Raw genomic sequence first — 14199 nt, forward strand, 5'->3', positions numbered from 1 at the left:
CTATGAGCACTTATCAAGTGGTGGAGATGGATTGATGATATTAATGTAGTGCACACATTGAAAATATTATAAGTATCGTATGTATCCTTTTTCCCTAGTGACTAGCACATAAACTATAGTGACATATATNTTTCAACAACGATAAACAAAGTAAAATTAAAAACATATGTTCGGATACATAATTTTTTTTAGAAAAAATATATTTCTCAAACATTTAATTACATAGTAACAATAATATTATATGTTTGAACTATTTTACTTTGTCTCTGATATTATTTATGGCCCAGTATAAAATCGAGGATATTTTTAATCGATTTGTCAAAGTTGGGGAGTACAAACTATTTTATTTTATTTTTTTGCCCTAGGGGCTGAACTCTAAATTGAAACTAGGATTGATGATTTTTCTCCAATTTACCCTTAAAATAAAAGTTTTTGTGTATATACATGTGTTCTAAAGTGCATAGTCCACTCCCTTGATTTTTGGATCCGTCCAAGAGACTGCCTAATGTAATACATAGATATTTTTTAAAAAAAAGATTGTTCGACATGTTTTTTTGTCAATTTGTACCAGATAAAGAGGAATATATGCATTGATTTGAGTTTGAATATGATATAGATGAATTATTGAAAAAATATGGAGATAAACAAAAAGAATTAGATATTTATGAAAAAAATTGCCTAGGTGGCCGCCTAAGCCCCTAGACACTAGGTGGTGAGTGGTCGCTCACATATCGTTTTTTAGAACATTAGTATATACCATTTTATTTTTTTTTCACATTTTAAAATTGGTTTCTATTATTTTCATTATTTGAATAAAAATTGACTAATTAACTAATACTCCCATCATCCTTTTGGACCTTTTTCTAAAAATGTACTACATAATCGATCAAATGTTTTAAATTTTTTGTGATTTCCTGAATTTTCACATAACCAAATTTGAAGATGTCAATTTTTTTTTTAAAAATCAATTAAAATTTTCGGAAATTAAATTTTAAAATTTTTTCAGATTATTTATTAACCAATATTATTTAATGTTAAGTTTAAAATGAATTTAATATTATTTATTTTTCAGGTGTCATATAATATAATTTTCTAATATTATTATTATTATTATATCATTAATAATTTGTCGGATTTCCTTTTCTCCCATAGAGGAAGCCGTACCACTACGCTCCAATTTCCCGACTTCTCTCATTCACTCTCTCAAGTTCCCGATTTTCCATGTTCTTCTCCTCGCCCAATTTTTTTCCAAATATTTATATATTTTTTCCAGTACAGATCATTGCCAACTATTGCGGAGACTCCCATTATCCAGCTGCGTATACTTATTCATAGTTCCGCTCCATAAATCCTTTTACGCCATCAATAAACAAGTCGGTAACTAAGCGAACCCACCTAAAAATTCCATTTTTTACCGTAAAAAAACTCAGTTATTGGCAGTTTCTTGTGCCAATCCTTGTTTACTCATGGTTTAAACTTGAAAATATCATCTGGGTTATACTTTGTTTTTGTTGCAATCTGAGGTCTCTTTGTTTTTCGATCTGAAAGAAGTAGCGTCTTGGCGAATTGGTATCGGTTTGTTTCTTAGATGCTTTGGGGCTAAAAGATGCAGCCTGATAATCGGAAAAAGGTAATAATCTTTCGGTTTCAGGCTTTCAGCTCCATAGTATTAGTACCTTGCTTAAAGTAAATAAGTTGTTGCTTTATGAATGTGAGTTGGAATTCTTTCAGCTTAGATTTTCATGTCTGACAATTTATGTATCTTGATTTCATTTTTTTTTATAAAGATTGGATTTGGATTTTCTTGATATTTGGGAGAGAATTTAGTGATTCAAGAACTAGAGCTGAAGTCAGTATGGATTACTTTTTTTGTTTTAGTTACTGATTTATTGGGTGGTCTTTGTATTTTTGGGTTTTAGTTGTCTAATTTTGATTCTTCAACTTCCTTGCTTAGGTAAGATACATGGAAACAATGGCTATTGCAAGCTGTGTGTGATCCCTATATCCAGTTATAGCGTGTCACATTTTTACTGGTTTACTAGCTTGAGATGGTTTTTTATATATTTTTTCCATTAATTTGATGCGTGATTGGGAAAAATGTTAGTTTTTTTGTCTTGTCTCGATTTCTTTTAATGAAAAAGTTTATTTGAGAAGGTTTGAACAGAGTAGTGTTTTCCTTCTGCTATCGAGAGTTCGTTAGTTGGTAAATAAAGTATTTGGTCTTATTTTGAAATCTGGTTGGTTAAATTTGATACTGACTCATGGGACATGAGGTTCGAGATTTATGCAATTTGCGAAAAAAAAAGAAAAAAAAAGTATGTAAGATTTTGATTTGGGATATAAACGTTATCCTTGTTTTCTCACCCATCTAAAATCTTTCTGAAGTGGTGTAAAATTTGTCCAAATGGTAGCTGAAGCAGGCATTTTTCTTCATCTAAGTTATGTTTTTTCCCTTTTCCTTTCAGTCTTGTTTCTTTTGAGACTTGAACAAAGCTTTTGTTGTTTGCAGGCATCTATTGATGTAGATTTCTTCACGGAATATGGTGAAGGCAGCAGATATAGAATCGAGGAAGTTATTGGAAAAGGTAGCTATGGTGTTGTTTGCTCAGCATATGACACCCATCTTGGGGAAAAAGTTGCAATTAAAAAGATAAATGACATATTCGAACATGTCTCTGATGCCACACGAATTCTTAGGGAGATTAAGCTTCTTAGGCTTCTTCGTCATCCAGATATTGTGGAAATCAAGCATATTTTGCTTCCTCCTTCTAGAAGGGAATTCAAGGACATATATGTCGTTTTTGAACTAATGGAATCAGATCTCCACCAGGTTATTAAAGCCAATGATGACTTGACTCTGGAACATTACCAATTCTTTCTATATCAGCTCCTTCGAGGCTTGAAATATATACATACAGGTAAATAATTACTTTCATCTCTAACTATTGGCAACACTTTTGCAACTAATTTGAGAAAGACTATGAATTTGTATGGTCTAATAAATCACTTTTTTTTTGCAGCTAGCGTATTTCACCGTGATTTGAAGCCAAAAAATATTTTGGCGAATGCTGACTGCAAACTTAAGATTTGTGATTTTGGCCTTGCAAGAGTGGCCTTCAATGATACTCCTACCGCAATATTTTGGACAGTATGCAATTCTTGTTCTTTTTCACCAGATGCTCCTTTATTCGATTCTATTCCCTGTGTCAATCTTCTTCTGTATGCATGTGAAGCTTGGTGTGAACGTTAAAGAACAAAGATAAATTTAAAATTTTTTCTTTGATGTTTTTATAGGATTATGTTGCCACAAGGTGGTATAGGGCACCTGAATTGTGTGGTTCTTTTTTCTCCAAGGTAGGTTCTTCTTTGATTGTATAATATATATAAAGTATTAATGATAAATTTGATCTTGCTGCATTATTGTGCTGAAAATGGATGTGATTCCTACATATTTTTCACTGTGACATTTCACAGTATACTCCTGCAATTGACCTTTGGAGTATTGGGTGCATTTTTGCGGAACTTTTGACTGGAAAACCTCTGTTCCCTGGAAAAAATGTGGTTCACCAGTTAGACCTCATGACTGATTTGTTGGGTACACCACCTTCCGAGACCATTGCAAGGGTATGTTCAGTTATTGTTATTGTTATTGTTATTGTTTGCTAGCATGACTCCAATATCACAACTCTTGTTGGTCATTAGTTTACTCAACCATGTCATGTGACAGATAAGAAATGAAAAGGCTCGGAGATACTTAAGTAGCATGCGGAGGAAGAAGCCAATTCCTTTAACCCACAAATTTCCAAATGCAGACCCCCTTGCTCTTCGCTTATTAGAAAGAATGCTTGCTTTTGATCCTAAGGATAGACCTTCGGCAGAAGAGGTCCATATTTTCCTTTGACACCCATTAAAATACCTAGTAATTCTAATTTATAGAAAGTTATTCTTTTGATGCTTCAGGCTCTAGCAGATCCATACTTCCAGAACTTGGCTAGAGTTGAGAGAGAACCTTCTTCTCAACCGGTGACTAAAATGGAGTTTGAATTTGAAAGGCGAAGAATTACCAAAGAGGATGTTAGAGAGTTAATATATCGAGAAATTCTTGAATACCACCCAAAGATGTTGAAAGAATACATAGAAGGAGCTGAACCTACTAGCTTCATGTATCCAAGGTATCTTATCTGAAATTTATAGTAATTAGTTTCAGATATGCTTTTTTGGCTTCTGTACGTTTATATTTTTTTTTTGTTATCGGCTACGAATTACGATCATTGTTATCATCAAATTTATGTGATCATCTGAAGTTTTCCACATCTTTTGGGCCTGTCAATAAATTATTGAGAAAATGGCATTTTTGGTCATGTATATATGCTTCTTTGCGATTTTGGTCCTCTTAGTCCTGTATCTTCTGATTCCTAACAATTTTAGTCTTTTTTCATTGGAAGAGCTAACACGCTATACATGTCAGCGCTGTGTCCGAAAAAGCACTAGAAATGCCCAAAAAAAAAAAAAATTTGCGGACCAAAACTGAAATTTGACACATAGAATACAAATATAATATATCTAAGAGGTAAACCTACGGGACCAAAAATGCAATTTAAACAATTGTTGATGCAAACAAATTCCTTGTCTCTGTTACTTCCGTACTCTCCTTTTTAGCAATCTTTCTCTCTGTAATGGAATTAAAAGAATTACATTTCTGTAACTGAATATAGATTTCTCAAGTCGCTAAGGTTTCTTATTTTTTCCCCTTTAATGCATATGCGGATGTGCTCAAAAGATTACATAAATTGTAGTTTTTGTCCCTGAAGTAGTCCCCACCGCAATTTTTACTTCTAGAATATCTATAATATTACAATAGTAGCTTTCCCATGTTTTTCTTTGCTTAGATTCTTTGGGGAAAAAAAAGGCTGCGGAGTTAAGATGGACCCTAATCTAGTAACCTTAATTATGACTCTGAAGCATCATACAAAGGAAGGTATCGAATCTTATCTCCAAGTTAGTAGAGTTCTGAACTAATAAAAGAACGATCTAACATGAAACATACTCCTCTTTTGCATAGTTTTGGTTTCCTGTGCCTGTTTTGCTGATATTATGGTTGTTGGCTTATCGCTGATTTCTCAACTCTTTTGTGAATCCAAGGTCATTGCGGTTTAATTCTTCCCTGAGTGTTCTAATATTTCATCATATGTTCCTCAACAGTGCCGTCGACAAATTTAAGAAGCAATTTGCGTATCTTGAGGAACATTACGGGAATGGAGCTGCTGCTCCACCTGAAAGACAACATTCGTCATCTTTACCCAGGTATGAACCTTATGAGTAATTTTGTTCTAGACTTCAGAAATCTGCTCAGATTATAGGTGTGTATGTTCATTATATTTTGTATTTGCATCATATCCACCTCTGATAATAGTTGTTTGTGTACAGGCCATGTGTTTTATATTCGGAAAATTCTAATCTGAGCTCATCTGATGTTGCCAACGATCTTTCTAAATTCACCATTAAAGAAGCTGAGAAGAATCAAGTAGACCGTACTTCTGCGCATTCTATAGTGAGATTTCCAGGTCAAGTACCTCCAAATATCCAAGGTATGTTTTGTAAATTAACTTTTGCGAGCAGAGCCCTCCCATCTGTGTGTATTGAGATTTGAGAAGCATTAATGCAAAATTCCGGTGTCATATTCCATACATGCTGTTGTCATAGTTTCTCTGATTGGAGAAACCGGTTAGACCGAACAACTGAAGTAAGTGAATTTGAGGTGGAAACATAAAATCTTTATTTGTGTCTTGCAAATACTGCCTGAATCTGTTGTTCATGTCTTTGTATACATCTGCAAATAATGCATTTCTTGTGAAACATCAGAACAACTGCATAGAGCATAAAAGAAAAACTGTACAGAGTGTACCCTTTTTTTCTGAAGAATTTTGAGAGTCATTAAGGCATTACCATCGATGAATATAAACAATAGTTCACAGCACTCTAGTTTGCATCATTTGCGAATATATTAATTTCCTGCTGAATTATCAACACATTCTTGGCCTGACCACCCAATGTCCTTCAACTGATAAGTGGTGCCGTCTCAGCAGGTGTAGCGGCAAGGCCTGGCAAGGTCATTGGTCCTGTAGTACGTTACAATAACTGTGGAGCAACAGCAGCAACCATAGAGGCAAATGATCAGCATAAAATGGTTCGAAATCCCAGTGTCAATTCTCAGTACATTGTTTCTGGCTCTACTTACCCAAGAAAACACCCTGGCTGCAAGATCGAAAAGGGGGACGGTTGCTCAGAAGGTTCGAATGGGTTGCAGCACAAACCTGATCTATACATGGCAAGAAAAGTTACTGCTCAAGGTGGAGTAGTAAACCATTGGTATTAACTTTGGATTCGACACTTATGCATATGGCCGAACGGTTAACCTGTGCTCAAGCTCTTTCAAGAATAGTTGAGTTGTAAATTCAACACATGTGACAGATTTAGTCTCTACAAGAATTGTCCTGAAGGAATCGAGATATATTGCCTATGTTAAAATTGGTTCTACAAATGTTATACAGTGATACTGGTTCCGAGTTACTCAGATGATTTAGAAATGATCATCATTCGGTTGAAATCGTTAGTACCAAATCTATTAATGGATTCTATCCATTTTCCACAATGTTCAGTTATTGGATTGATGGGGAAATCTGAAGAAAGATTTAAACCTGATGACGAGGAGAGGCAAACTATTCGCCTGGTTGGTTCGACCTGATTGACATCCTGTACTTCCTGACCGACTATATCGTAGCAGTCTTGTTTTTCATTGCAGTATCATTGTGTAAAACTTATCTGGGAAATGCGTCAACTGACCTGTTTTGAGACTAGAAGCTGGCAAATAGAACTTTTAACTGGAATCTTGTTGGCTGTCAATTGTATTAACAATCATGTGTATTGTTTTTAACAATATGTGATCTCAAATATGTGGTGATAACCTTTCAGCTTATATATATAGTGAATNATTTGGTTTTATTTTTTCTTTCTGAATGGTTATTGCAGGTCAGTGTAGAAATATTTTATGCTTATACTGTATTATGGAATTTTTTTTTTTTACCTTTTTCAAGTATTTTTATGAGCAAAATCTTGAGTATTTATTAGCGAATAAGCCTATCAAATTAAGATTTGTAACGTTCAAGTGAACTCTCCCGTCTTCTATAATTTCTAGACGAACTTTGCAAATTTACTTGAAATCTTAGTGAAGCTAAGTTTGATATCATGATGCTTGTAATCGATCGAAAAAAATAAGAAAGGTTTGCTGGGATAACAGTAGATGGTTTCTTCCAACCAAAATCAACGTTGTATGATTTCGCATACACAAGTTATGGCAACAGCACAACCATTTTACAAAGACATTGGCTAGAGCTGCTTATAGAACCGGATCAATTCGAAATGAGTCTGAATCCGGTTTAATTGGTTCATAATTGAATTGAATACGATATCAATGTTGAATGAAAATAGATCCGGAACCATTTTATTCTCCTCCGGTTGAATATGTTCTAATAATATACATTTTTTTAATTACGTTTGTTTCATAAATATCACTCTATATATATAGGGATTATAAAAAAAATTCAACAATGTTCAGTCGATTTCGAATTGAGATACTCATAATACGATAAATCCAATCAGGTTTAATTCTTGATTATTTCGATTGTTACGCGGGTTCGTATTATAGACAGGATTTGGATTTGATTATACTGTTGAACAAATCTCTTACCTCCACAATCCGGAACCAGTTCAATCCAGTAGGTTTAACATCCCTCTCATTGCTCGTCCTTTGAATTTTTTTTATGACATCTGAATCTGTAGTCGTTATCTTTCAGTGCGCACTGGATAAATCTCGAGATAACACAATAGTTTGCAAACTACGTTAGTCAGGTAAATCGCACCGATCAAGCACTGTGTGACAGGTTCGTCCGAGAAGATGTTGGTAGGGATAATCAAACTCCTGACTACTGGTCAAACACTCACCTACTTCATCAACGCGGACACGTTGGGTGATTTTTTTTTCTTTTTCTTATTTTTTTTAGGATAATATATTATATCCCTCTTGTTTCCACTTTTTTCCAACTATGTCCCTCAAACTTTTAATGTATCATTTACGTCTCCTATTTGTTGATTTTTGTCTGAAAAATGTCCCTGATGTAAAATCATACATCAACGGTAATAGAATTCCCACATGCTCAGCACATGTCAGATAGTCCAATTTTTTTTTTTTTTTTACGATGAAAACTTTTGTAATTTATTGAGAACGGAAAATGTCTTTTATTACAAGATCAATCAACCAAAAGGGAAAAGAACCATACTCCCAAACAAAAGGAGAATGAGACGAAGAAGCAAAAGATGCAATGGCGTGAGCAACACAATTCGCAGAACGCCGAGCATGACTAAGAGTGGGACTTCCATGAAGAGCCAGAAGTCGTCTGATATCTAGTGCTAGGGCCCCGGCATAACTGAGGTTCTCTTCTTCCCCCGAGACTGCTTGCACGGCGAGAAGAGAATCCGATGAGATATGATGAAGTCGGAGATTATGTGTTTTGGACATGTTGAGCCCTTTTAATATAGCGAGAAGCTCAGCATACAAGACAGATGAGGGCTTCACGATTTTGTTTCCAAAAACTAGTACCGGTTGTCCCTCATGATTACGGATTACACCGCCAATTGAATATCAATGCGTGTGCTCATTATAACATGCGTCAACATCCATCCGGAGAGAGCGCATAGGCGGGGCCATCCAGGCTATCGGAGCACACAATGGGTTACGTGCAGGAGAAATCCTCAAAGCTCGACGAGATTCCTGGAAGTCGTGAAGAAGACTGTCACACCACTCTATATTGATAGCAGAATGACAATCTCCGTGGATGTGAGTGATACGAAGTCTCTCACTCCAAATCGCCCAAGCACGCATCACAAATGCCTCAAATTCATGAATACTTAGCTTTTCTTTCATCCAAAGGGAAATATCTATCACATCCAGATGACATGATATATGGTTAATATATTATTATATCTCTTTAGTTTCCACTTTTTTTTTAACTATGACCCTTTAACTTTTCATGTGTCATTTACGTCCCTCATCTTTTAATTTTTATTTGAAATTTTTTTTGCCATCAACTCATCCGTCAAAGAGTAACGGAATTCTCATGTGCTTTGTGGATGCGTCGGGGAGCCAAAATTGTAACCTTGTTATTCTTATTTTTGCATAAAAAGTCCTAATCTCCGAATGCGGTCTTCCCCTTCATCTTAATCTCTCTCGAATCTAGCAAGTTTGCTTCGATATTGGTCGAGGACGGCAAGGGGGCGCCTCATAAGCCACGTTCGACCACTATAAGTGTATTATTTTGTTTTAATTTTCATTTTCGCAATACACGGCGACCCACATGTTACAATTCAAGGATAATGTTTGTATGAATTTAATTTTGAAGCTGACTCGAACACTTCTTGCCGATAGGGGTGAAGGAAGCCAGATTTTTCTCTACGTATGCATTAAACGCTCTCACTATTTCCTCCCTACTCCGATACCATTTCATGCAAGTACTGCTAAATTTCTTCATTTGAATATGTGTCTCTTTCCAACTGTCAAAAACACTGAGGTAAAGTCCAACGAAAACTTATATCTTTCTCTATATTATAATAGAAAATCCAAAATATATATCTGTATAAAATTCATTGAATCGATATAAAAATAAAACTCATCATTTTAACAAACTAACATCACTTAAAATCTTCGGATTTTACCGACCTCTTTGAGTCCACATAACATAAAAACATTAGATGAGAGGGATCATGAATATCCACGATTGCGTAAAATAATACATCGGAAAAATTCAATATTTTACTGAAAATCTTGATTGGAAAAAATTGCACGAGGACTAGAAATTGATTGGAAAAATTAATTTTGGACAATTGTATAAAAATAATCGACTCATGTTGCTAACAGTAACAAATAAATAATTTAATGCAATACAACAAACATGATGTGAGTTTCCAACCATGATATGTAATTATCCTTACATATAAACATGACTATCATCCACTTACAGTGGTTGAACTAGGCTTATTGGGGTGTCTCCTTGCCGTCCTCGACTGATATCGGAGCAAAATCGCCGACTTAGAGAAATCGGGACGAAAGAGACACTTGAATTTGGAGATGAAGGCTTGTTTTAGGGAGAATAAAGTGTCAAATCGGGGCTCCTCTGACTCACGTGCAGAGCAAGTGAGAACTCCATTACCCCTTGATAGATGAATTGATGACAGACACATTTTTCAGAAAAATTATTAAATGAGAAGAAAAAATGGTACGTGAAAAGTTTTTGGGGCATAATTGAAAAATGTTGAAACTAAAGGGATATAATAAGTATTAGTCATAGGGTTTTAAATTGGGTTCCTTGACACATGTGCATAGCACGTAAGAATTCCGTTACCCTTTACGGTGAGTTGATGACATAGACATTTTTCAGAAAAAAATTAATAAATGATGGGTGTAACGCCCAAAAAATTTAAAAGTCCATGCGAACCACATGCTCGGGTTATTAAATTCCTTTGTCTTTTAATTAAATATTTTAATTATCTAAATTAATTATGTTGTGCATATTGACATGTTTAAAATATATTTTTCTACATAGTTGAATTAAAATGTATTTTTAAAATGTTATTCGAGTTGCGATCGAGTAACAGAGACCGAGAGCTGAAAAATAGAAAATGTTTTTATTGGTTAATTTTTTTTATTATTTAAATTAAGGGCGATGCTTTTTCTTATTTTTGAAAATATGGGGTTTTTAGGTGATTTTATATGACGGGACGTAATTTTTATCGATGTTGGTTTTTCAACAAAAATACGAACTTTTTGGCAACCCGGCTATTAAATCCACAATCTTATTTTAACAAAACTATTTTAGGATTTTAATTAAACACTAATGGACTAATTGGGCCTAATTAATCTTTCTAATGGGCCTAAAGTTTAATTAGTGATTTATTTAGTATAAAATACACAAAACCCACCCTAAACTCATAATTTCCCACACCCCACACCCCACAAATATTCAAACTCTTCCCTCTTGATAACACACGGCACACACATCAAAATTTGAAGGAAAAAGCATCAAGTTTGATAGAGTGTTCAAGCCGTCATTCCTCGTCGTCGTTCTTCGATTCGTCAACGATTATTCGTGCGTAAAATACGCAAAGGCACGCCTTATTTCTTTTTTTTTTTCTCATCTTTCACACCATAGTAATTATTTAAAATTTTTTTGCATGAAAAACAAGGAACACTTTGTTATATTTTCGTTTTTCAAGCATATGTGATTTTTAAAGCATGATTTACGATCCAAAAACATGTATATTGTGTTGTAAAGGGTCTGCCATGATTTAGGATTGTAACAAGCATGTTTTACACGAGTTAAGGACCTTAAAGTCCCACCTGTCGGCTGCATACATGAAATACAAAGCTGGTAGCTAGCAAGTTGCTGTCATGGTGGGGAGGAGGTTTCGATTTTGGGGTGTGAAGGCTTGGCTTGGCTTTGGTTGAGACCAGGGCCTGGATAGGTACGTGGTTGAGTCAAGGGAAGAGTCCTAGCCACGCTAGGACTCGAGACCATGGGCTGGGGAGGAGTCCTAGCAAAGGGGCTGCGCATGTTTCAGCTATTGTGCAGGGTTTGTGGCTCGGTCAGGGGCTTGGGGCTGGGCTAGGTTATGTCCTTAGGGTCCTAGGGAGGGGCACAAGGGGCTGGTTCAAGGGCTGGTATGGTTTAGTTTAGGCAGGGACGAGTAGAAGCATGAGAGCGTGAGGGAGGCCATAGGCACACAAGCTGCAGTGTATTTGCAGTGTCTCGTGCGTGGCTCAGAGGCTTGGGTTGGGGGTGGCTCGGGTCTGGGACTGGTCCAGGATCAGTTAGGGTCAAGGGTGGTCAAGTGTTTAGGGGCTTGATGAGTCCTAAGGCAACTAGGAAACCTTACATAGCTAAGACATCTCACGCACAAAAACCTGCAGATTTTGGTCCACTGCCCAGAAGATAATTGAGCGGGCCAGGGCTGGTTTTTCGCAATGGGCTTTGTCATTAGGGTCCCTAGGTGAGTTGGCTAGGTTTTGATTCAAGGTGGCTTGGGCGTGGCTCGAGTAAATCGGGAGATGGCTCGGTGTGTTCGTATAGGGGTCAAAAACAAAAATTAAAAGGCTAAAAATGAATCCTTGGGTCCACGGGTGTGTCTCATGACTTGGAAAGGTAGAATAAATCATAAAAAGGTTATGTTTAAAATTTGAGATCAAAATAACGAGTTTTGGATTTATTCGGGATTTAATTGCCGCACGAAACGCTAATTAGCGAGTTAATAGAAACGCCTAGTTTTATGTGGAATAAAATTATGAAAAATTAGGTTTAAGCTTAAATAATTATTAAAATCTAAGTTTTAAATTTGGGAATTTTATATTAAGTTTTGGTTTAATTCGGGATTAAAACGCGTTAATACGTTAGGTTTAAAGATTAATTTAAAAGTCACCTATTTAAGCTAAATAAAAATATGAGAATATTCATGTAAGCTTAAATAGATATTTGGGACATGTGAGAGTCAATGAAATTAAGAAAATGTCAAAAACGTGAAATTTTACGTCTAGGGGTAAAACGGTCATTTTACACTTAGAAATTAGTAAACGTCATGGCAGTGCCCTGAATGCTGTTTTATATGCTAATATGAATATTTTCAGTGGTTATGGATGTTTATGGAATTTTATATGTTAAAATATGTATTTTAATTGTTTATGGATTTAATTTGTTAAAAATGTTTATGCTTATGAATTTTTAGGATTTAATATGTTAAAACGTTTGTTTTAAAATGTTTATAAAATTTTTATACGTTAAAATGTTATTTTAAATATTTATGATGTTAAAATGTTATTTTAGAACGTTTATGGCTTTTTATGATTTTTATATGTTAAATCATGATTTTTAAATGTTCATGGATTTTTATGGATTAATTATTGGACATTTAAAAGATATGTTGCATGCTTGGTTTCAAAAATGAAAACGATATGTATATGCATGATTTTTATTAAGTGATGATAACATGTTGAAGGACGTGAAGGGATTGTGATTAACACGATGATATGTGAGAGATATCGTGAGGGTTATGGTCCTAGTGGGAGCCCGACGATCGTATTTCCTTGTATACGGATATGTATATGTCTATGATGATATGTTAATACGTAAGGCCAAGGCCCAGTTGACCGGTGAGAGTGTCGCTGGTGTCCCCGCCGCCCAATAATGTGGTTACATGTACATGGATCCATCGCCCAACACGTATATAAAAGTCACAATCAACGATCTGAATTCAACAAACACGTATATGAACATGAATATGAATATGTATACGTTTATGATAATACGAAAATGTTTATGATTTTACATGTTTATGAAAATGGTCAAGTTTAAAGTTTAAGAATTATCATGAAAACGTTATTTTAAGTACAAGTATTTTTTACTGTTGCATATGATCTGTAGTATGTATTACTTGTTATCAAGGATATGACGTGTTGAGTATTTAGACTCTCTAGGTGTGATTGATGCAGGTGCTATTGATTATGAATATGTTAATGGAGGTCTTGATGGTTGACTTTGCTGGACTGAAGGTTCACATAACCCGAGGACCGACGCTAGTTTTTCTGCACTAGTTATGATTTATGATTGATAAACATAAAAATTGTACATTAATTAAATATTTTATAATATAAATATATAGTTTTTGTTTATTAAATGTTTAAATATTATATGTTTTATAATAAATTGTATAAAATATAAGTTGTTGTGTAATTACAAGTTTTTACAATTTTTTAGAGGTTCGATAAAACAAGAATAAACTTGGCGTTGCAAATGAGATTAAGATGATTCATTGACTTGTATAAAGTTGATTATAATATCTACAATATTGTTGACAAGCATGAGATAAAAATCCTCTCACAATTGGGATCAAATTAAGCAACAAATAAAGTTACCAAAGGAGTGGCAGTTTTACCATGCTCTAGTATTTTGACCATATCTCTCAAATTACTTGGTCAAATGGTTTGAAAAAAATACCACAACTAGACAACTCAATTATCCACATGTTTCTTTTTATGTGAAGAAGCAAATTCGGAGAAGAAGATTTTCAAAAGTGATGTGTAATATAATATAATATCTT

At 34.7% G+C, this 14199-nt stretch overlaps 1 protein-coding gene and 1 long non-coding RNA gene across 4 annotated transcripts; one reads left to right on the forward strand and one right to left on the reverse strand.

Moving 5' to 3' along the window:
• The first annotated feature begins 1143 nt into the window (after positions 1-1143).
• LOC140979002 (mitogen-activated protein kinase 15-like) lies at positions 1144-6607 on the forward strand. 3 transcript variants are annotated; one of them, XM_073444346.1, is made up of 11 exons: positions 1144-1630; positions 2510-2585; positions 2831-2918; positions 3021-3148; positions 3295-3354; positions 3475-3624; positions 3728-3883; positions 3961-4172; positions 5203-5304; positions 5428-5588; positions 6084-6607. In XM_073444346.1, exons 2-11 carry the CDS (start codon positions 2541-2543, stop codon positions 6374-6376), a joined length of 1395 nt encoding a protein of 464 aa, XP_073300447.1. In that variant the 5' UTR covers positions 1144-1630; positions 2510-2540; the 3' UTR covers positions 6377-6607. The 3 variants fall into 3 exon arrangements, with proteins under 3 accessions (XP_073300447.1, XP_073300445.1, XP_073300446.1); XM_073444344.1 differs by having other exon boundaries at positions 2510-2918; XM_073444345.1 differs by having other exon boundaries at positions 2510-2918; positions 6087-6607.
• Positions 6608-6677: 70 nt separating this feature from the next.
• Positions 6678-6981, reverse strand: LOC140979004 (uncharacterized). Its single transcript, XR_012175694.1, has 2 exons — positions 6844-6981; positions 6678-6770 (listed from the first exon to the last, which is right to left on the reverse strand). It is a non-coding gene; the product is annotated as an uncharacterized lncRNA (long non-coding RNA).
• Positions 6982-14199: the final 7218 nt, after the last annotated feature.

The sequence above is a fragment of the Primulina huaijiensis genome, chromosome 6, assembly GCF_012295235.1.
Source record: "Primulina huaijiensis isolate GDHJ02 chromosome 6, ASM1229523v2, whole genome shotgun sequence".
In the NCBI taxonomy this organism is placed as follows: domain Eukaryota; kingdom Viridiplantae; phylum Streptophyta; class Magnoliopsida; order Lamiales; family Gesneriaceae; genus Primulina; species Primulina huaijiensis.

Coding starts and splice junctions, on each gene's coding strand:
- LOC140979002 (XM_073444344.1), top strand. CDS start 1,607: ATGCAGCCTGATAATCGGAAAAAG. Junction 2,919..3,020: donor CTTGAAATATATACATACAG/GTAAATAATTAC, acceptor TTTTTTTTGCAG/CTAGCGTATTTCACCGTGAT. Junction 3,355..3,474: donor GTGGTTCTTTTTTCTCCAAG/GTAGGTTCTTCT, acceptor GACATTTCACAG/TATACTCCTGCAATTGACCT.